The 22,859-nt window shown below is 44.7% G+C and overlaps 1 protein-coding gene across 1 annotated transcript in view; it reads left to right on the plus strand.

Moving 5' to 3' along the window:
• P3H1 (prolyl 3-hydroxylase 1) overlaps positions 1 to 22,859 on the plus strand; it is a 471,788-nt gene that overhangs the window by 342,319 nt on the left and 106,610 nt on the right. Inside the window, exon 12 of the mRNA XM_069610462.1 lies at positions 14,257 to 14,374. Coding sequence (XP_069466563.1) covers positions 14,257 to 14,374 — 118 coding nt within the window. The remainder of the gene's footprint in view (positions 1 to 14,256; positions 14,375 to 22,859) is intronic.

Below are 22,859 nucleotides of genomic sequence, written 5' to 3' on the forward strand. Positions count from 1 at the left end.
AGGCGGACCTGTCTCCCTAAGGCACTGTGGGGCAACATGCGTACACTCTTTTGGACAGCACCAGGAGGCAGTGATGGAGAAGAGAGGAACTCTTCTTTCATGTTTTTGTCCTTTATGTGCTGCTATAGTGGAAAGTCCGGAAAATAGCAATTTGTTGGTACTCCAGGAATTAAATCCTGATTTCTTGAATTCCTTCAGGGAGATTTCATTTGAACAGCTTAAGAGTTTAATTTGCGTTAGAGTTTTGGAATAGTGTGATGTGAGGCCTGTTGAAATCTGTTGGTGTGCATTTAGTGTTGTTTTGCTGAGGTTTAGTGTGCACTAATTTTAGCCGTGTTTTAACCCCTTCTTATACAGGTTGGACTTTGTGTTTTAAAGTCAAGTTAGTGCAGCAGAAGAAGACCAAGTGAGATACGAGGTCACACAGCCGCTCTCCCAGGAACCCAATCCGGGTTTATAAGTGAACAAAAATCATTTCAAGTTCAATTAGTTAGTAAAAAATATATGTTGTTGATTGAAGAATGACAACGTTATGGTTCAGTTGTGTTTCAACATCATTTTATCAAAGAAAGGAATCTCTTATGCGAGAAGTCACTAATACACTCTTAGTGAGGAAGAAATTGCCACATCAAGTTTTTCAATCGGACCAAAAAATTGCCAATGCATTTCGGAATAACATTTCCTTCATCAGGGCAGGTCTATAAATAATGTAGACCAAAGCATCAAATAAAGTTAACCATCATCATGTGACAAAACACATTAACACATGTCAGTGTCATATATATATATGTATGAGAATGTAAAGAACATACCATTTGGTTGAAGTAACAGTAGTGGATGGTAAAGATGAGGAAGCAAATTTGAGAAAAAGAAAATAGAAAATGATGAGGCTCTATACGGTATGTGTTAAGGACAGTGAGGTTAAAAAAAGGAAAAAATATTTTACCTGAAATAGCAAATTGCGTGTGCTGTGTGTGGCGTTGTCAGCTATTTAGAATTCAAAACTGCCTGATGTAAAATCAGCGCAGAAGAACATCCTTCAGCAGTATGGCTGTAATCAGAAAGCATATGTGTTGGTAAGCGGGTGAAATCCGTGTGTAGGAAACAGAATGTAAGCGTTAAGACAAGCTTACCGTGCTGGACACGGGGAACTGTGGTGCTCCCGTTGCCTGCTCGTGAAACACTGCGGCTGTAGCATCGAGGCGTCGCTAAGGCAACGCTTCCTTTAAAAGACACGTGACTGCAAGACAGCCCAAATTGGCGCGCGGTCGAAAATGGGAGGCTGCATTCAAACCTATGGGTTTGTTTAGGACAAATACAAATATTTGTCTGGCCTCATGGCTATTAATGAGGAATTGTGGAGTATTAAAAAATGGAAAACCAAAATTGAAATGATAGAAATACTATGCTAAAGTCAAAATCAAAAGAGCCATAAATACAATTAGTATAAATTTCAGCCTGGCCGTGCCAAGGGCTGATGACCCCTGGTAAGTGGTGTGCAGTAAAAACATTAGTGACATGTAGAGGGCAACACTTAAGTTCACACATTAGCATATATATACTGTGTTATAGGTGGGGACGTCCAAGGGGGACCCCTTTAGGTCCATAGGGTACCAGACATGATGCAGTGGCATTTGTCATACATAGAAGAAAACCTAACTCCATGGTTATATATTGTAACGCTTTCAATTTACATGTCTAGGCCCCTGCTACAGTTGGTGTCGTCAAAGGCGGCACCTTGGGTCCCAGACAATGTGTCCAGGAAATGCAGCAGGGCAACTTATAGGTCCACATTCATAGGGTACGAAGAACATATCAATCAAAACAGTTAAAATTACGGATCATAAGAAGCAGTGGCAATTGATTTCTTCGTTAATTCCATTTGGGGCCAGGCTACCAAGTTTGTCGATCCAAAACGTCTCTCTGCGGTTCAACCGCTGGTTCAAGTCCTCGTGTGGATTGTTTCTTGCAATTACTTCCAAAATCAGGAATCTTATTTGAGTCAGATTGTGTCCATTTTCAATCCAATGGCGTGCTACAGCTGAGTTCATGTTTGCATTCCGGATGCAAGACCGGTGTTCGTTCCATCTCGTTTTGGCCATTCTTGTGGATTGGCCCACATAGAACTTTCCACATGGGCATTTGATGCCGTAAATAATGTTTGTGCTGTCACAGGTTCCGTAGGTTTTTAGGAGTATCTTTCTTCCTGTTCTTGGGTGGTTGATAACATTCCCCTTGATTATTGAGTTACAGTTGCTACAATGAAGACAAGGGAATGTACCGGTTCTTTGAGTTATGGGTTCTTTGAGAGGCGGTCTGGTATGTACCAGTTCGTCCCTGAGATTCTTGCTGCGCTGGTATGCAAACACTGGTAATTCACTAAGTAAATTCTGTACCCTGGTGTCATTTTTCAAGATCCCCCAGTGTTTGCTGATGGTTTTATTAATCTTATTGCTTTGGATTGAGAATTTGGAAACATACACAGGTGACTTAAGTTCTCTTTTGGTTTTAGGATTTTGGGTTGATATCAGAGTTTCGCGTGCCATGGCGCTCACCCTGGCAGACGCCAAGTCGAGTTCCTTCTTTTTATAACCACGTGCCAAAAACTTTTCTTTCATCACAAGCTTTTGAGCTGTGCAGTCCTCTGGGTCACTTACAATTTTCTTTACCCATAACAGTTGGCTATATGGAAGATTTCTGAGCAAACTAGGCTGATGAAAACTCAAACGATGTAGAAGATTATTGCGGTCAGTTGGTTTACGGAACAGAGAGGTGCTGTAGCCGGTAGTTTGCTTTTTGATGAGGACGTCCAGAAAAGTAATAGTGTCGTGTGAGATTTCCCTCATAAACTAAATACGTTGATCGATGTTATTAAGGTATTCAAAAAAAGAGTCAAAATCGGCCTTCGTGCCTCTCCACACGCCAAAAATGTCATCAATGTAACGTGTCCATAAGTGGATGTCTTTATTCCACATCTGTTTGTTGAGTACATTGTCCGTTTCAAATTTAAACATAAAGCAGTTAGCATATGTGGGTGCCATAGTGGCCCCCATAGATATTCCTGAAGTCTGTAGATAGAACTGGTTACCGTATTGAAAGTAAGAATTTTCTGAAATGAACTGTAATAGTGCCAGTATGAACTCCTTCTGTGCACGGATTTCGGATGCTTGTAATAATAGCCATTCAACTGATTCGATGCCCAGGTCATGTGATATGGATGTGTAAAGGCTTCTGACATCAATGGTGAACATCAGGTCATCCTGTTGAAAAGTGGTGGAGCGATGTTTTTGAAGGAAATGAGTGGTATCACGAGTGTATGTGGAGTTTTTTTGTATGAGAGGCTGTAAGAAGAAATCTATGTAAATACCCAATGGTTGGTTGATGCTTTCCATACCCGCAACTATAGGTCTCCCTGGTGGTTTGATGGTGTCCTTGTGGATCTTGGGTAATGTATAAAAGTTCGGGATCCTAGGGTGATTATTGAGCAAAAACTTGTGTGTATGTTCATTGATCCATTCTAGCTCAAGAGCTTTATCCAGCAGAGTCTTCAGATTCAATCTTATTGCAGTGGTTGGATCATGGTCCATGGTAGTATATATTGTTCTATCTTGAAGTTGTCTGATACATTCTATTTCATAATCCACTGTATTTTGAATAACTAATGCGCCCCCTTTGTCAGCTGGGCGAATAGTCACACTCTTGTCACTGTAAAGATCCTTAATCAGTCTCATTTCATGAGGTTTCAAATTCCTATGTGGAGGGGTTTTATAGCTGATCCTCTCTAGGTCGTGGGTCACTAGTTTCTGAAAAATGTCAATAGATGGAACTGTGATAGGTGGAACAAACCCGCTTTTCGCTCTGAATTCCTCTAAGTCTGGACCTTCAGTTGGTTTATCTTGGACTTCAAGTTCTTCAAAGAAGACTTTACGTTTCAATTTTCTGATGAATTTGTATAATTCAATCTTTGTGTCGAACAGGGTGGTCCCATAAGTTGATACGAAACTCAGACCTTTTTGTAAAGTGTCCTCCTCTGGCTTGCTCAAAGTTCGGCTAGATATGTTAATGACTAAGTTTTCTTTTGCTGTAGTCTTGTTTGCGGTTTGTTCCTTGGGTTTCCTCCTCCCCCTGCGGGTTCTTTTGGGCGGGCGCCTAAAAAAGCCGACGAGGACGGTGTTAGTGCCACAGGACCAGTTGTTTGGTTTACATTATCTGTTGTTTGTTCTGTAGGTGTTTCTGAATCTCTCTGGGCGTCTGAGTCAGAGCTGCTAGTGTTATCTGTTGTGTATTTGAAAAGCTTTTTCGGTGCTACTGGACCATATCTCTCCATCCATGTATAAACTTCGTCATTGATATAATCGTAGGTATCACGCTTGAATTTCTTAACCTTCTTTTGTTCAAGCCCAGTTTTGTACTCTTCCAGTTTAGTGTTGGGGGCGCATTAGTTATTCAAAATACAGTGGATTATGAAATAGAATGTATCAGACAACTTCAAGATAGAACAATATATACTACCTTGGACCATGATCCAACCACTGCAATAAGATTGAATCTGAAGACTCTGCTGGATAAAGCTCTTGAGCTAGAATGGATCAATGAACATACACACAAGTTTTTGCTCAATAATCACCCTAGGATCCCGAACTTTTATACATTACCCAAGATCCACAAGGACACCATCAAACCACCAGGGAGACCTATAGTTGCGGGTATGGAAAGCATAAACCAACCATTGGGTATTTACATAGATTTCTTCTTACAGCCTCTCATACAAAAAACCTCCACATACAGTCGTGATACCACTCATTTCCTTCAAAAGCTTCGCTCCACCACTTTTCAGCAGGATGACCTGATGTTCACCATTGATGTCAGAAGCCTTTACACATCCATACCACATGACCTGGGCATCGAATCAGTTGAATGGCTATTATTACAAGCATCAGAAATCCGTGCACAGAAGGAGTTCATACTGGCACTATTACAGTTCATTTCAGAAAATTCTTACTTTCAATACGGTAACCAGTTCTATCTACAGACTTCAGGAATATCTATGGGGGCCACTATAGCACCCACATATGCTAACTGTTTTATGTTTAAATTTGAAACGGACAAGGTACTCAACAAACAGATGTGGAATAAAGACATCCACTTATGGACACGTTACATTGATGACATTTTTGGCGTGTGGAGAGGCACGAGGGCCAATTTTGACACTTTTTTTGAATGCCTTAATAACATCGATCAACGTATTCAGTTTACGAGGGAAATCTCACACGACACTATTACTTTTCTGGACATCCTCATCAAAAAGCAAACTACCGGCTACAGCACCTCTCTGTTCCGCAAACCAACTGACCGCAATAATCTTCTACATCGTTTGAGTTTTCATCAGCCTAGTTTGCTCAGAAATCTTCCATATAGCCAACTGTTACGGGTAAAGAAAATTGTAAGTGACCCAGAGGACTGCACAGCTCAACAGCTTGTGATGAAAGAAAAGTTTTTGGCACGTGGTTATAAACAGAAGGAACTCGACTTGGCGTCTGCCAGGGTGAGCGCCATGGCACGCGAAACTCTGATATCAACCCAAAATCCTAAAACCAAAAGAGAACTTAAGTCACCTCTGTATGTTTCCAAATTCTCAATCCAAAGCAATAAGATTAAGAAAACCATCAGCAAACATTGGGGGATCTTGAAAAATGACACCAGGGTACAGAATTTATTTAGTGAATTACCAGTGTTTGCATACCAGCGCAGCAAGAATCTCAGGGACGAACTGGTACATACCAGACCGCCTCTCAAAGAACCCATAACTCAAAGAACCGGTACATTCCCTTGTCTTCATTGTAGCAACTGTAACTCAATAATCAAGGGGAATGTTATCAACCACCCAAGAACAGGAAGAAAGATTCTCCTAAAAACCTACGGAACCTGTGACAGCACAAACATTATTTATGGCATCAAATGCCCATGTGGAAAGTTCTATGTGGGCCAATCCACAAGAATGGCCAAAACGAGATGGAACGAACACCGGTCTTGCATCCGGAATGCAAACATGAACTCAGCTGTAGCACGCCATTGGATTGAAAATGGACACAATCTGACTCAAATAAGATTAGTGATTTTGGAAGTAATTGCGAGAAACAATCCACACGAGGACTTGAACCAGCGGTTGAACCGCAGAGAGACGTTTTGGATCGACAAACTTGGTAGCCTGGCCCCAAATGGAATTAACGAAGAAATCAATTACCACTGCTTCTTATGATCCGTAATTTTAACTGTTTTGATTGATATGTTCTTCGTACCCTATGAATGTGGACCTATAAATTACCCTGATGCATTTCCTGGACACGTTGTTTGGGACCCAAGGTGCCGCCTTTGACAACACCAACCGTAGCAGGGGTCTAGACATGTAAATTGAAAGCGTTACAATATATAACCATGGAGTTAGGTTTTATTCTCTGTATGACAAATGCCACTGCATCATGTCTGGTACCCTATTGACCTAAAGGGGTCCCCCTTGGACGTCCCCACCTATAACACAGTATATATATGCTAATGTGTGAACTTAAGTGTTGCCCTCTCCATGTCACTAATGTTTTGACTGCACACTACCAGGGGTCATCAGCCCTTGGCACGGCCAGGCTGACATTTATACTAATTGTATTTATGGCTCTTTTGATTTTGACTTTAGCATAGTATTTCTTTTATTTCTATCATTTCAATTTTGGTTTTCCATGTTTTAATACTCCACAATTCCTCATTAATAGCCATGAGGCCAGACAAATTTTCGTATTTGTCCTAAACAAACCCATAGGTTTGAATGCAGTCTCCCATTTTCGACCGCGTGCCAATTTGGGCTGTCTTGCGGTCACGTGTCTTTTAAAGGAAGCGTTGCCTTAGCGACGTCTCGATGCTACAGCCGCAGTGTTTCACGAGCAGGCAACGGGAGCGCCACAGTTACCCGTGTCCAGCACGGTAAGCTTGTCTTAACGCTTACATTCTGTTTCCTACACACGGATTTCACCCGCTTACCAACCCATATGCTTTCTGATTACAGCCATACTGCTGAAGGATGTTCTTCTGCGCTGATTTTACATCAGGCAGTTTTGAATTCTAAATAGCTGACAACGTCACACACAGCACACGCAATTTGCTATTTCAGGTAAAATATTTTTTCCTTTTTTTACCTCACTGTCCTTAACACATACCGTATAGAGCCTCATCATTTTCTATTTTCTTTTTCTCAAATTTGCTTCCTCATCTTTACCATCCACTACTGTTACTTCAACCAAATTGTATGTTCTTTACATTCTCATATATATATATATATGACACTGACATGTGTTAATGTGTTTTGTCACATGATGATGGTTAACTTTATTTGATGGTTTGGTATACATTATTTATAGATCTGCCCTGATGAAGGAAATATTATTCCGAAATGCATTGGCAATTTTTTGGTCTGATATGAAAAACTTGATGTGGCAATTTCTTCCTCACTAAGAGTGTATTAGTGACTTCTAACATAAGAGATTCCTTTCTTTGATAAAATGATGTTGAAACACAACTGAACCATAACGTTGTCATTCTTCAATCAACAACATGTATTTTTTACTAACTAATTGAACTTGAAATGATTTTTGTTCACTTATAAACCCGGATTGGGTTCCTGGGAGAGCGGCTGTGTGACCTCGTATCTCACTTGGTCTTCTTCTGCTGTACATGTATTTTGGATTTGGGTGCCTCCGAATTCATCACAGCCGGCTCCCTTTTTGATAATTAGGCTAAGAAATATTTGAACTAACCGACCATTTGGTTTACATTTTTTGAAAATTGATACTCGCCGATCTATTATCAAATGGTGCCCACTCATTTCTCTTCTTGTTAAAGTCAAGTTAGGACATGGACTTCCTAAATTAGTACGGTAATGTGCAAGTTATGATGCATTTTCTGTTAACCCTTTCAGTTTACAGGCTGGATTTTTACTGAACAACAGTGAATTAGAATTTGAATTTCAAGTGCATAGTTTCAATGCTTTAAGTAAAACAGTAAGGGAGGTTTATAGTAATGTGCTTAGTGAAGTGTGATAACTGTCTAGAATATGTGTTCTGCATTGTCTGGTGCGTGTCTCATGATGAGGTGTGGTCATGCTCGGATTTCTGAATTGGAGTTGCTGAAGTTGTGGAATGTGGTTTTTCAGCACTGGCGTCTTGTGGGGTGTCGACACCTGCAGTACTTGGAGTGCTCTTTCTCTGGGGCGTCGGTTAACTGGGGTACTTGGAGTACCTTGCCTTGTTGGAAATGGTGCACATGTTATGGTGGGTAGCCAGTGAGTTGCAGTTGGAATGATTAACGTTGTATTTGGGGGCTGAGTTTTGTTTATGGTAGGAGTGTGTGGTGTACTGTGTGTTGGGAGATCCACCCTCTGTGTGTGTTTTGGGAGATCAGTCTCTGTGCCCTCTTGGGCCCACTTGGCATGTTTGTACGGCATGGTTGTGGGGGAAGAGGGAGGAAATCCGTTCTGTGCTTTCCGGGGCACACCTTGCATTCTGGTATGGCATGGTTTTTGCCTCAGTCGTGTGATTTGGGCCTGGAAGCCTGAAGTTGCTTGAAAGTTTGGATGTGTATCCTTTTGTTCATTGGCTGGTATTGCTTAGTGAGGACGGCTACAAGGTTTGTGTGGGTGCGTTGTTGGGAGGATTTGTTTTGGAAGTTGAGGGATTTACATTGTGTGTCTGTGTGTAGCTTGCGTGTGTGTGTCTTGCTTCTTGGGTGTGTCTTGTTGTTTAAGGGGGAAGATATGTTCGGTCTTGTTTTTCCCTGCACGCTGCCCTGTATGCATGGAATTCTAGGAGTGACTGATATGTGATGCTGTGTGTTATGAATAGTTCTGTTAATGTGCAGTTGAGAAGATGGGTTGACAGAGGATGCTGGTGGATGTCTGTGCATGTAACTTATCTGAAGTAGCTTAAATGTATTCCTGTACCTGGAACTCAGTAAAGAATGTTTCCTGTTCCTACACTGGTGTCAGTGTCATGCTTGGCCAGGAGCCCAGCTTAACAACGAGCAAGACCCATTTATCCCGGCCACCTTGAAACTTGAGGAGAACCTCCCCGGTTCCGGATGCATCTCAAGAGCTTCCTCTTCACTTCTGCGTTTACCCCTCTTTTCCTCTGCTGATCTGTTTTTCTCTCCTGGCACTGTGCACCTGGCCACCCTATATCATTTGTGCCCTGGTACCTTCTCACCCTGCCACCCTCCTGCACTGCCTCTGGGCCACCCCTTGAAATGGGGTCCCATACAGTCCCCCTCCCACTTGCTTCTGCTCTTATCAGATATGCCCTATCTGACAATCACCTGTCACTTGCTGGTTGCACTACCAATGTTTGTCGCCTTTATTTATTCATTTTATTTAGTATTTATTCTGTTCTTTCCTCTATTCCGCCTTTTCCACTTCTCCTCCCTCCCATGCACTTTCTCCCCTTCTCCCTTTTCCATGCACTTGCGCGTTCTTAATGTCACCACTGGGCCTAGTAAGATCGCTGTTTTTTGTTCTCCCTTGTTCGCCTCCCTTTGCCTGGTCGCGCGCTGAAACACTTGTGTATCAGCGCAAAATAAATAAAATATCATTTAATTTAATTTGTTATGTGATTTTCTGCACACTTTTGGCTCTGCCTGTGATAATTACATCACAGCAAGCTGCTCCCGAAAATAAAAAAAAAACAGGTGCATGGCCGCTATTTATTTTATTTATTTATTTGTTTTGCATTTGTGAGACGCTTATATATCAAGAAATTGTGTTTCACGTGCCCACGCAGAAAGGGCAGGAAACATAGGAACAAAGGCAATAGGATACAATGATGAGCAGGATAGAGGTATTATTACTAGGCCTTGTGAGCATTCAGAATGTGCAAGTGCAAAGAGAGAGGTGGGACAAGGGAAGGGGGTAAGTGATTTGCAGGGAGGGGGAAGTGCCAGGCAATATGCTGCTGGGAACAGGTAAGTGCCCAACAGAGGTTGCATAGTAAAGAGTGGTCACCTGCCAAAGAAATAAGTGCAGTCCTGTGAGGGAACACAGGCCAGTGGGTGGCCAAAATAGATGCTTCTCAACCACCTCAAGATGTAGTAACCGCCCAGAAATGCAAATTAAAAGCAAAGGATTGAATATTCATTTTCATAAACAGCAGGCTGCATTGTCTTTAAGGGACCTTATGTTGAGCCACTGCTAGCACAGTCTTTGGCCCCTTTATCCCTACACTTTAGCGAAAGCTCAGTCTAGCACCAATCCCAATAGAACTTTGCACACATTCTGTTTTAACCTAGTTTGTCTGAACATTCCTGAGGTACTTTCAGTTCTGTACTACTTTATAAATATGTTGGTACTTCATATATGCTGAATTACCAGATTGGCAAATGTTTTATACTATCGTTCTAGGGTATGTAAGGAAGGCATGGTATCAACAGTAGACACAAACACAATAGATGCAAGTTTCGAAAACCTTTATTTTGTTGTTTACTGGGGTTGGTGAAATTGCTACCTGGCCCCAACTGTAAAATGGGAGTATCTCGCCATAAAATAAACAACAAACAAGTCCAAGTCAGTCTAGTCAAAATAAAAAGGCATATACCTAAAACCTAACATTGCCTCCTTCTCAAGTGACAAATGTGTAAAGTGTGAGGGAGGCAATGTATCACAAGTAGACACTGACACGAGCTGCACGTTTCAAAACGTTTATTGATAATTGAAAAGGGGTTGGAAAACTCTGGTCTTGCCCTATAACTTAGATGTGAGTATTCTTGGCCATCAAACAAAAAGAAAATACAGTCCTTAGTCCAAATAAAATGGCCTATACCAATACACCTAATGCCTGCCCTCTTTCTAATACAATAAATGTGTAAAGGGAGTGTGCAATGCAGAAAGGAAAATCGGTGTTCAAAAGAAATGTCAATATGGCTGAGTAAACTCCCTTCACCATGTTTTGTAGCACGGGGTACAATGGCACACTTGGACTTTGCGACACACTCTGGGTTCGGACACAAGGATGCCGTTTGTTTCGTGGGCCAAGGCCCACTCGGCCTTCCACGAAACCTCACTAGTTTATCCGCTCAACCTCTCGGCTTTCTCTCACTCCGGCCCAGGTCACCTTTTAGCTTGTAATACAGTTCAACAAAAGTTTGTTTCCTTTTGGTTCAGTACCTTTTGGTTTCCCTCTACCGGGCTCATACCTTTCAATCACAGTTTGTGGGGGTTCCCTTCCCCAAGCTTCAATCACGCCTTCATAGGCTTCCCTTCACTGGGCACAAGCCTCCTTTCACTTTCCTTCCGCTGTCGAAGGCTTGCTCTTACCTCAGCATGACCACTTTGACTTTCTTTCTTCAATCATCACTTTTTCTCTCCTACACCAAGGCCTCTTGGTAAATGTAGTTTTCGAGCACAGTGCTTATTTTCAAGATCAAAGATATCTCTCACATTCAGGTTTCCTTCTGCCGGGATCAAACCTAACAATTCAAATCTAGCATCTCAGTTTTTTTCTCTTCCCGCCACTTCTACGGCATCAGACATTTCACAGAGACTTTCCATTGGGCAATCTTCTTTCGCCGGACCACTCAGTTACTTTGTATCTTAAATGTACACTTCTTTACAATGCTTTGCTTTCTCTCGCGTCTTATCAGCACACGCGCAGCCTTCATTCATCGGCTACTGCTGCCATCAAGTTCCATTTAACACAGACCGGACTTTCATTGCTTTCATCAATTCACCGGCTGTGTTAATTCATTTTCGTCTTTCGCAGCATTGATCCTAAAGTCAAGGCTGATGCCACAACTGCTACTGCACCTCCCCAACTCTGCCGTTCATCCAGGAGGGTGGCTGGTATCCTTGAAACACAAAAGAAGTTTGTCTCTACTCTCTAGCTGGGCTTCCTTGCGCAAACTTCACGGCCCTTCTCGCCAGGGTGTCCAGGATTTCTCCGTACCTTGGTTCCGTCCCTCGGCCTGTCGCACTGCTCCTACTGGTTCACCGTCGCCCTGGAAGAACTGCTGATTCTCGTGCATGGCCTTGCTCAGAGTGTGTCTCAGTGTTCCACCTTTTAACCATGTGGGGAGAGCTAATAGGCACCAGGTGTATGTAATTAACATAAAGTCCCTCACCCTGCCTGATCTTTTTAGTGGGGCCTGTCCAATGTATAACATGGATGGTACTCCTTTTACCCTTAGACCTCCTCTTCCTCGGCTCAGTGTTTGTGTAGGAAAGGAGAGAGGATATCTGGGAAGTTGAAATATTTTATAAAATAGGATGGGACAGGAGTATTCGGAAAGGGGGGATACCATGTCTTGCCATCAGGCGTTCCTCCCCCACTCCCGAGGACCACTTACCCAGGTGACACCCCCGCACTTGTCCACCCCCAGAGTCTGGTGATGGCAGTGCCCCAAGGCCACCTGAGTAAGGGATCTAGGCAGTGAAAAACCCTATGGTTTTTCACAAAAGGGAATACAAAAAGGAAAAATAGTTTCTTAAAAGAAATGTCAGAGTGGCTTAGGTAACAACTCCCTTCCCCACATTCAGAGGCACAGGGTCTCGAGAATTTCTCAAAAAGGATGGCTGGATGGCACAGTTCTATCAGTATTGCACACTCTGGCTTGCTGGTACAATTCAACACAGACTAGTGCTTAAACTTTTGACAGTCTAATACATTCTTTAGGTGTTGTCTACCTTGCCACAAATACACAGTTCTTCTTTTGGCTTTTGCTTTTCCACTATTCAACACAGGCTTCCCTCTGCCATGCTCGAGCCTGCCTCTCTTTTCACATTCGACTGTTCACTTCGTCACAGTTCAGCACAGGCTTCTCTACGACGGACTCAAGCCTGTCTTTCTCTTTGTGGGTGTTCCCTTCCCCATGTTCTGTCATTCACACTTAACTTTCACTCTGCCACAGTTCAGCACAGGCTTCCCTGTGCCGGGCTCGAGCCGTCTTTCTTTTTTATTGTCCAAGAGTTTCAAAACTGCAAGGATTTTACATAGACCTCTGCATGACCACTTCAACCTCCTTTTTAAACAATTTTACAATTGACAATCTTTACAACACCAATGTTCCTTTGTACTTGTGGTTTTACTTTTGCCCTCCTGGCATCTTTCAAAGTTCATATAGATTACTTTTCACTCAATCAACTCTCGTTCGGGATTGCGCTTACTTTCTTGCCTTTGTTTCCCGCTTTCCATCACTAAGAACATTTCACATAGACTTTTGAATGGGCGATTCGGCTTTGCAGGACCACTCTTGTTACTTTGTATACTTTTTCTCAACATTCAATCATTGTTCTCTTCATTACTCGTATTATCGGCACACACGCAACCTTCAACTCATGTTACATGCCTCGTTTGCTCTTAACACAAACCAGGCTTTTGTTTGCCTTTGATAACTCACTGGTCATGTTATTTGGGCTTGTATCGTCAATGTTTTTCCACTAGCAGTCAAGGCCGTTCCCAACGCCTCCTCTGCTCCTCCTCAACTCTGTTTTTCACCTGTGAGGGTAGCGGGCCGCCTGGAAGCACTTTGAAGATTTCTCTTTTCAGCTCATTCATTTTCGGTCGTGGAATGCTTACGGCTTCCCGAAAGGATCGAATTCTCTCCTGACTCTCTCTCTCTTTCTCTGCAACAGCCGATCAGCTTGTTGGCCTTCCAACTTCCATTGCCTGGTTCGCACCAGCCCCGGAAGAGCTGTTCCTTTACGCACCCAGCCTCGCTCAGAGTGTGCCCGTGCGCGCCACCTTTTATCCTGACAGGGAGTGCTAACAAGTGGCAGGTGTATGTAATTCGGATTACGTGCCTGACCTTGCCTGATCTCATTAGAGGGACAGAGCCATTGCAAATCGGTAGAGGTAATCCTCTTGGCCTCATCTTCCTCGACTAAGTATTGTTGTCAATGTGGATTGTGGAGGAATTATGGGAATTGTGAGTTTCCCATAAAATAAGCAGGGATAGGGGTTAGATGGGTTAAGGAAAAGGGGGATACCATGTCTCACCATGAGATACTTCACCACCCACTCTCTGAGGACCTGCTACCCAGGAGATCCTCCCTCGCTTGTCCACTCCCAGGGTCGGGATCCAAAAGCGATGGCCTTTCCCTGGCCACCTGAGTATGGGATCCCGTGGACTAAGCTGTGAAACACCCTCTAGTTTTTTACAGGTCATTTACAAGTATCTTGTAGAAGTCCATCTTTACAAACCCTTATTAAAATAAATCTGTTTTTGTTTCAGAGAAGCAAGAAAATCGACAGGATTTAAGCCACCCAGTTCATGTGGATAACTGTATTTTAAATGCTGAAGCAATGGTTTGCTTAAAGGAGCACCCAGCATATACCTTTCGTGACTACAGGTAAGGCACGCGTATTTCATTGGTATTTGGACTCTAAATGCTCATGTGTAAACTGATAGCACAGCACATTTGTGAGTTTTGGCAAGCTGCCCCCATCATTGTTTGTTTTTTATCTTTCACATAACCAGTGCAATATCAGTGCCATTGATAGCACATCTGCATCACATGTGTAGTGGCAGCTTCTGTTGCCAGATTATCAAACATTTGCACTGGTTTAAAATGTTTAGCAAATGCCTTGGGACCAGTAGCTAATTCAAAATGGAGCAAACCTGGCTTGTTCTAGTTGGGTTATCTAGAAACGTTTGTACTAGGTAGTCTGCAACCTTTTACTCTGCAGGTGTTTTGGACTCTAGCCAGCATAGTAAATGAGGGATAATGGGATCTGTAGTCAAAACATCTGATGGGTCTTGGGTTGCAGATCCCTGCTTGACTACGGCAAACATTAATCACGCTATTTTGGGCATGTTTTCTGCGGAACATAAAAAGAAATGTTCTTATTACATTTCTTTTTATCTTAAGCAGTGCACATAGAAAAATAAGGCTACATATTTGCCCTTCTGAAAACATGTTTAGATCATACGGATTAGGACAAAACCGGTTTACTCCATTCCCTTTTATACAGACAGCAAAACCACTGCTGAATTCCTTTGCTCCATTGTTTTGCACAAGGGCAACATTTTTATAATCTGGTTACTGGTCCTGGTACAGTTGCAAGCAGAATCTTTTGGGCTCTTCTTCCTTCTCTAAGGTAGCCCTTTCAACAGACTGACACCATTGTGAATTATAAAGTGCTTAAATAACCAGTAGGTCAAATAGTAGTAATGTGAAAGAAGACCGGGGCCATTTTTACAAAAAATGGCACTCTTGGGTGCTTTACCGCAGCTGCAAACGCAGCCCGCTGTAAATGCACACAACGGTAGTTAAAAGTAAACCACTGCCACCAGCAATTCCGTGAGGAAAGGGTAACATAAAAATGTTACATGAAAAGCTAGACAAAAGGGATACTAAGTAACCCCTCCAGCACCCTATTGTAAGATAGTGTGTGCTGGGTCTAGAAAGTTACAATTGTAAGGAAAGTCAATTTCACTTTGCTGCCTTTGGAAACGGTAATTTATCCAAGAGAAGGTATTTAAATCTTTGGGAAATCTGAAAGACTTCCCTGTGCCACTGCACCTGAAGGTGCTGTGCGTCACAATGTAAAAGATGAGGCCTATGGAGTTAGTCAGACTCCACAACCAAAAGAAACCCAGAGTTCAAAAATCACATGAAAATACATGAGACAGTGAGACGAAAAGGGTCTCACGCTCTCCAGGTAAAAAAAATCAAGTCCTCAAAATCCAGCAAAGTTGCTGGGGGTCTCTAAGGTAGGGAGGAATTAGCACATTTCTGAGAATTCTCCCTAACAGCCTTTTATCAGGATTTCACACTCGTCCTCTGCAAACTCTCCCTGCGGTTTACAGAAAGGAGCAGCTGGCTGTCCAATCAAGACCGCCATCCCCCTGTGGCAACTGGCTCCTTTCAGGCACACCAGAAAACAAAGGATAGCAGAGTTTCGGGATCAACCCATGATTCCTGTCCTTGCTGACACACTGGAGCCTCGACGGACTACAAAAAGGGTTCCGCCAAAGTCTACTCAAACCAGGACCTCCTCCACCGAGGACAGCAGAAGAAGGATCAAGAAAGGACTACCACACAAGAAATGGCGATAAAAGAAATACGCCACCATGTTGGGTCAAAGGTGACCCTTCTGTGCATAGCTGCAGCTGTGAAGACAGCCTGCAAGTAATAATTGCACCAAAGTCGGTAGAACACTTCCACCAGCCACATTTGTATGCTTGTCACTGTAACATAAATGTTACAGGAGCAGTGAGAAAGGGGATACTAGCTATCCCCTCAACACTCCACATTGTGTGGTGTGTGCTGATCTCCCAAAGAGAAAAGCTAAGGAGGATAAAACGTATCCTTCTAACCTTTTAGAACATTAGTTCTTAAGTAAAATAAAAGGATATAAAAAGGAAAGCCCAAAGGGTTCACTGCACAAAGGATGTTGTGAGAAGCAAAAGTAAATTACAGGCGCCTTTAAAACGTATGGAGGAAAGCATGACTCCTTAAAGCAAAGTAAAAACACAATGAACAGGGTTCCCAGGGTCAGAGCAAAAAGAATGAATGAAGTGGGGTAGGGCGGGGGGGTTGGCAGAGACTGCCCTCATTAAAGAGAACAAGAAAAAGGTCCATAAGTCCAGCAAAAAGTGCTGGGGGTCTCAAAGGTAGAGGAGATTGGGCATAACAATGAGAAATCGCTCTAACAATCTACACAGACAAATGGGTGCTAAGTATTTTCGAGCAGACTCACACCCTAGAATTTCAGGACAAATGCCATTGCATTCCTCCGGTGTCAAGACTAGAACAGCACGGAGCCCATCTCCTCAAGGAGGTTCAGCTATGCTGCGAAAAGGGGCCATAGAACCTGTCCCTCTGTGCCTACGGGGCTAGAGAGTATACTCCAGATACTTTCTGGTTCGCAAGAAGTCAGGCGGCTGGAGGCCCATCCTAGACTTACGACACCTCAACAAATTCCTGAAATCCCAAATGTTCAGGCTGGTCCCTTTACTGCATGTGCTCAGCCAGCTGGAAGAGGGAGATTTCCTGTCAGCACTAAATCTGGAAGACGCTTATTTCCACATTCCCATTCATACAAAACATTGGAAATTCCTAAGGTTGTCTTCCAAGGCAGACACTATCAATTCAAGGCGCAGCCCTTCGGTCTCAAGTCAGCCCTGAAGGTATTCACCAAGTGCTTGGCTCCAGTGCAAGCAGTCCTTTGCGGCAAGGGTGGGTATGTCTTCCCCTACCTGGACGATTGGCTGGTCCTGTCCCATTCCCAGGCCCTGGTAATGCTACATACAATGAAGACAGTTCACACGCTACCCTCTCTGGGATTCTCTATAAACTATCCCAAATCCTGCATGATGCCGGCTCAGGGCGCTCTGTTCCTGGGGGCCCGACTCAACACGGTATCATGCCTGGCAACACCTTCAGGGGGAAAAGGGTAAAGACCATCCTTGGGAAGGTCTAGCGACTGTTGTCGACCTGCGTGGCAACAGTCCAATCCATCAAATCCCTGTTGGGGTTGATGTCCTTGTGCATCCAATTAGTCCCTCACTGAATATTGCGATTGAGACTGCTTCAGGAGTTCCTAGACGCCAGATGGAAGCAGCTCTCCGGGTCATGGAACGACAGGATAGCCCTCACTCAAGCTTTCTACCAAACCCTGTGCTAGTGGTCCATTCGTCCTCGCATCTGGCAGGGAGCTCCTTCCAGACCCCTGTGCATCAGGAGACGATCACTACCGACACCTATCTGGAAGATTGGGGCACCCACATGGGTCAACTATATGCCAAAATACATTGGCTTCCAGAGGAAAAAGCACTGCACATCAATGACCTGGAGCTACGGGCAGTCTTCTGGGCTCTCAAATCCTTCAAGCCTCAGCTCGTGGGAAAGGTGGTCAGGATCTTCGTGGACAACACGACCACCATGTACTACATCAAGAAGCAGGGCGGGACAAGATCGCCCATTCGCTCTGTGGAGGCACAGAACTTGTGGCGATGGGCCATTTCTCACCGGATGTTTCTAGTCCCGTTCCACCTGGCAGGCATTCAAAAAACCCATCTCAAACTCTCTCAGCAAAGAGCTGCCACGAGTGGTAGCTTCTGCAAACTCAGGCCTTGCAAATCTTCAGTGAGTGGGGCTAACCTCACATCGATCTGTTTGAGTCACTGGCCAATAAAGTGCCAACCGTTTGCCAGCAGGTATCCCCAGGCAAGGAGTCTGAGGGACGCCTTCTTGTTCCCATCGGAAGGCCTGTTCCTTTACGCATTCACTCGAATTCCATTGCTGCTATATGTGATCAACACACTCAAACTGGCCCGTTATAAGATGATCCACATTGCACCGGCTTGCCCCAGACAGATCTGGTACCCGGACCTTCTTCACCTGTCAGTGGTTCGGCCATGAAAACGGCCTCCTCTTCCAGAGTTGCTATCCATAGAAGGAGGGGCAATCCTGCACCACAACCCTGCAGCCCTGAACCTGTCGGCCTGACTCCTGTGGCATTAGAGTTTGGGCATTTCTTGGTACCATTGAACTGCAAGAAGATTCTAGCCAAGGCCAGGGATCCATCTACACTTGCATGCTACAAGCACACGCGGTAACGCTTCAGTGTGCCGCCAGTCATAGAAGAGCTCTCCACAGCACTACAACTTCTGTCTTACCTGCTCTCGCCTGCTAAAGCTGGCCTTGCCCATGCGTCCATCCAGGTGCACTAAGCTACAATATCCTGGGCTCCTGGCATGCTCTCTATATGGTCTCATAGACTTGTGAAGGAGTTCCTAAAGGGCCTTTTCAGGGCATTCCCTCGGTGAAGGCTCCGAAACCTGGCATGGGAGTTGAATGTAGTCCTTTCCAAACTGATGGGTGCTGTGCTTGAACCAATGCCTCAGGAGTCTTTGAAGTTTCTCTCGTGGAAGACCGCCTTCCTGGTGGCAATCACCCCAGCCTAGCATTTGGGAGAAATCGAGGTTCTATCATTTAGGCCTTCAGATTGCCTTTTCACCAGTCCAACGTGGTGCTACAAACTCATCCGTCCTTTAAGCCAGGTTGCTCTCTGGCTGCATCATGCATTGCCATCAACTTGCCAACAGACCATTGCAAGGCCAACCAAGAGCACATTACAAACGAGCCATTGCCTTGACTAGAACGTTCCTCTCTGGTGTTCCCCTGCTGGATAGCTGCAGGGCTGCTATGTGGAGTCTACCCACACCTTCACAAAACTCTACTGTCGACAGGGATTCCATGGAGGAGTCTTGTTTCTCCTCTACCTCTCTAAAACCATTAAGGACAATATTGACTCCATAGCCCCAGCCTTGGCTGATCTCTGCAATCTCTCCTTTTCCACTGGAGTTTTCCCAACTGCCCTTAAGCACTCCCTTGTGCAGCCTCTGCCGACCTCTCCTTTCCGGCAAACTGCCACCCTATCTCCATCACTCCTTTTTTGGGCAAACTTCTGGAGAATTTGGCCATCACTCAGCTGACCCTCCAAACTGAATCTATTGGCTGCTTCCATGACCATCAGTCTGGCTTTAGAGCATCCAGAGGCACGGAAACTGCTCTTCTGAACACCTGTGAAGGCCTGCTCTCAAATCTTGACACTCTGTCCTCATTCTCTGTGACCTCTCCTCTGCCTTTGACGTGGTTAACCACACCATTCTGATCGCCCGTCTCTGTGACTGGCAATAACAGGTCAGGCTCTGGCGTGGTTAATCTCCTTTCACTCAGACCAGCCATCCCAGGTGGAACTCAGAGTCTTTCTCTCGACTATTGCTCTCTCAACCTGTGGCGTTCCCCAGGGATCTAACCTCCCCCCTGGTTCTTCAACATCTATATGGCTGCCTTGGCACATGTGATTGCCACTTTCACTTCTAACTTCCAGTGTTACGTGGATGACACGCAACTATCTTTCAGGCTACCCTCAGCCGCCACCTCTTCCACACTCATATCTGACTGTCCGCTATTCAGTCATGGTGTGCTGCAAATGACCTCTGCCTCAACGCCAGTAAGACTGAGATTGTTCTCACTGGGACTCCTGCTCCCGCTTTCCCACTTTCACTCTGGCCCGCCTCCCTTGGCCCTCTGCCCGCATCCACCTGCAAGGCAAAAAACCTCTGGGTCATCTTCAACTCCACTCTGTCCTTCTCCTCTCACATCTCTGGCATCTCTAAAAAGTATCAGCTACGCCTCCTCAAAGGTTCTCCCTAGAGTGGACTGTTGCAACAGCCTCTTCCTCAACCTCCCTTCTTCTGCCCTGCGCCCTCTGCAACTCATCCAGAACAGAACTGCAAGACTTATCCTTAGCCTTAAGCCCAAGTACTGCATCTGTCTGGCGCTGAAATCCCTTAACTGGTTCCCCGTGGCTGCAAGGGTCAAGACCCTCTGCATTGTCTACAATGCTTTCTGGGGCCTGGGACCTTCCTACCTGCAATGCTGCCTACCTAAATACTGTCCCTCATGAGCCCTTCATTCATCTACCTCCAACATTCTGCGAGCGAGCCGGTTCTCCAAGCAGAGATTTGGAGGGAGATCCTTATCCTCAGCAGGTGCCTCCCTGCCGCCCTCCATCTTGAGCCTGACCTGCTTAGGTTCCCGAAACTCCTCAAGACCTTCCTCTTCTCCTCTTCCTTCTCTCTCCCTCTACCCTGCTAACCTAGTGCTCTGCTCTCCCCATCTCTCCCTCCTTTTCCTTACTGCTGGCTGCCTGGTGTACCTCAGAGTATCACCGGTCTCTGGCACCCCCTGCCAGTCCTCTCTCGAACTTGCCTCAGGACCCTACACCCACCTAACTTCACTGCACTTAGAAATAACCCAAGAGAGTGACTCTCTCTGCACTTACCCCAGTCTCTGCCGACTGGGTGCACTTGCACCTCCCCCCCTGTGACCGTCTATGCACTTGCACGATCCAAATGCAGCGTGCCTGAAGATCGTCCGTCTGTTCTCCCTTGTCTTCTCCCCTTTATCGCACTGGTAAAACTGCAGAATCGCTGTCATGCCTATTTGCTGTGTCTCAACTGTTTAAATGTATTTTACGCACTTACTCTGCCTGTGCAGACTATTATCGTCTCAGATATTCAAAGGCTCTGAGCGACTGTTGTTTTTTCCACCCATGTTCCCACCCTCCTTGAGCGCTTTGAAACACTTTTCTGTGTATAGACGCTATATAAACAAACAATACTACAAGTGGTGCTTCGCAAACCTTTTGTTTTAGGCAAGTGAGTTCCACGGGTAAGTCTTATTTCTTCTGTTGAGCCTTGCCTCCGCCTGTGGTTGTGTATATATACTGCTGTGTAATTGTATTCATAGCATGTGAATCCATGTAAGACCCCATGCTGCAGAAGGAACAAGTTACTTAGATGTAACTCTTGTTCTCAAGCATGGGTCTTACATGAATGCATATGCGAACCCTCCCTCCTTCCCCGCTAGTGTTCTTCTTGGTTCCTAATGCCAGTCTACATGCACAACCAAATCTAGAGATGGCCACTAGGGTTGGAGTTGAGGAGGACCAATGTCATTGGCTGGGGTAGTATGACCCAAAATGACAGAAATAGGCTATGCAAGCAACAGGCAGTTTTTAACTTAAAGCTAGACTGCTTTATATATTGCATAGGATTCCAAACCTAACAACGGGGAAAATTCATAGCATGTGAATCCATGTAAGACCGATGCTGGAGAATAAGAGTTACAGTTAAGTAACGTGTTCCTTATTCAAACTTGAATGCACAGACCTTCCATTATGTGACTGTGGGCGTGTTGGTTTGATCAGAATAGTGATCTGGTTTATTATTATGTTCATATAAGGTGGGTTTGAAAGCACAACATTCAAAGACACCGCTTGCCCTCCTCCCCCAAACCCACCTGCTGCACCGTATTTCCCCACAATCTCGTGTCCTGTCCTTGGGACATTCCCTTCACCCCAAGTAGTGTTTTTCATACTACAGCTCAACTCCATTCATCAATGTTTCTCGGCTTCCCTAGCAATATCACCTTGACATACAAAAGTTTCCAATTGATATAAAATGTTTGTGTGTACCCTGTACTGTCACAAAGGTGAAAGCTTTGTGACAGTGTAGTGTTCTGGGTTCCCCACAAATGACATTTCGTTCCTTGTTCCTGCCGTCCACGTCTTTTAATAACAATACCTTTGGGGACACGGCCCCACTCAGGTGTCCGCTCCTTTTACTCAAAGTACCTCTGAAATATCCATTTCGGCAATTTACATCTGTTGCTCCTTCAACTCCTTGAAATAAAAGGCAACACTGGGTGGAGACACGGCAGCAAACCAGCACGCAACTTGCTTCCATTATTTCGGTTTCCATCACTCGAGCACAGTAATGGCTTCCGTACCGTCTATTGCTGCCGTCTGCATGACTGATATATTTTCAATACTGCCGCCGTTTGCCTCCGGTCACATCAAGAATTTGACTTTCATTCACCCGCCGTACTTTCCCCTGCGCATCTCATCTCCCGATACGCTCCTCTTCATTGACCTAAACCAGGAAATGTTCCTTTACTCTGACATTGGACCACGTTGCAAGGTCCCTTACTCTACTCGTTAGGAAGCTCTTAAGAGGACAACTCTTGCTGAGTGCTGATACATTCCGCATTCTATTCAATTGCTGACTCCTTTTGTATCCCCCGTGACATCATCATTTGAGGCTCTCTGCCGACCGAGACAGAGCTCCCAGCCCCAACGGTCGCAAACTCAGCCAGCATCTCGCCCCTTCCCAGAGTCCTCGCATCAAGCCTCTACTCTCCTGCAAATGTCACCGAGGGACTGCTGCACACATCTCACTCTAGCCCGTGCAGCCTCACCTCACAGGGCACCGGAACCCATACTCCCAATGGAATACTCTTAAGCACCACAACGCCTCCA

This window comes from Ambystoma mexicanum, chromosome 8, assembly GCF_040938575.1.
Source record: "Ambystoma mexicanum isolate Mex_15411 chromosome 8, UKY_AmexF1_1, whole genome shotgun sequence".
Lineage (NCBI taxonomy): Eukaryota > Metazoa > Chordata > Amphibia > Caudata > Ambystomatidae > Ambystoma > Ambystoma mexicanum.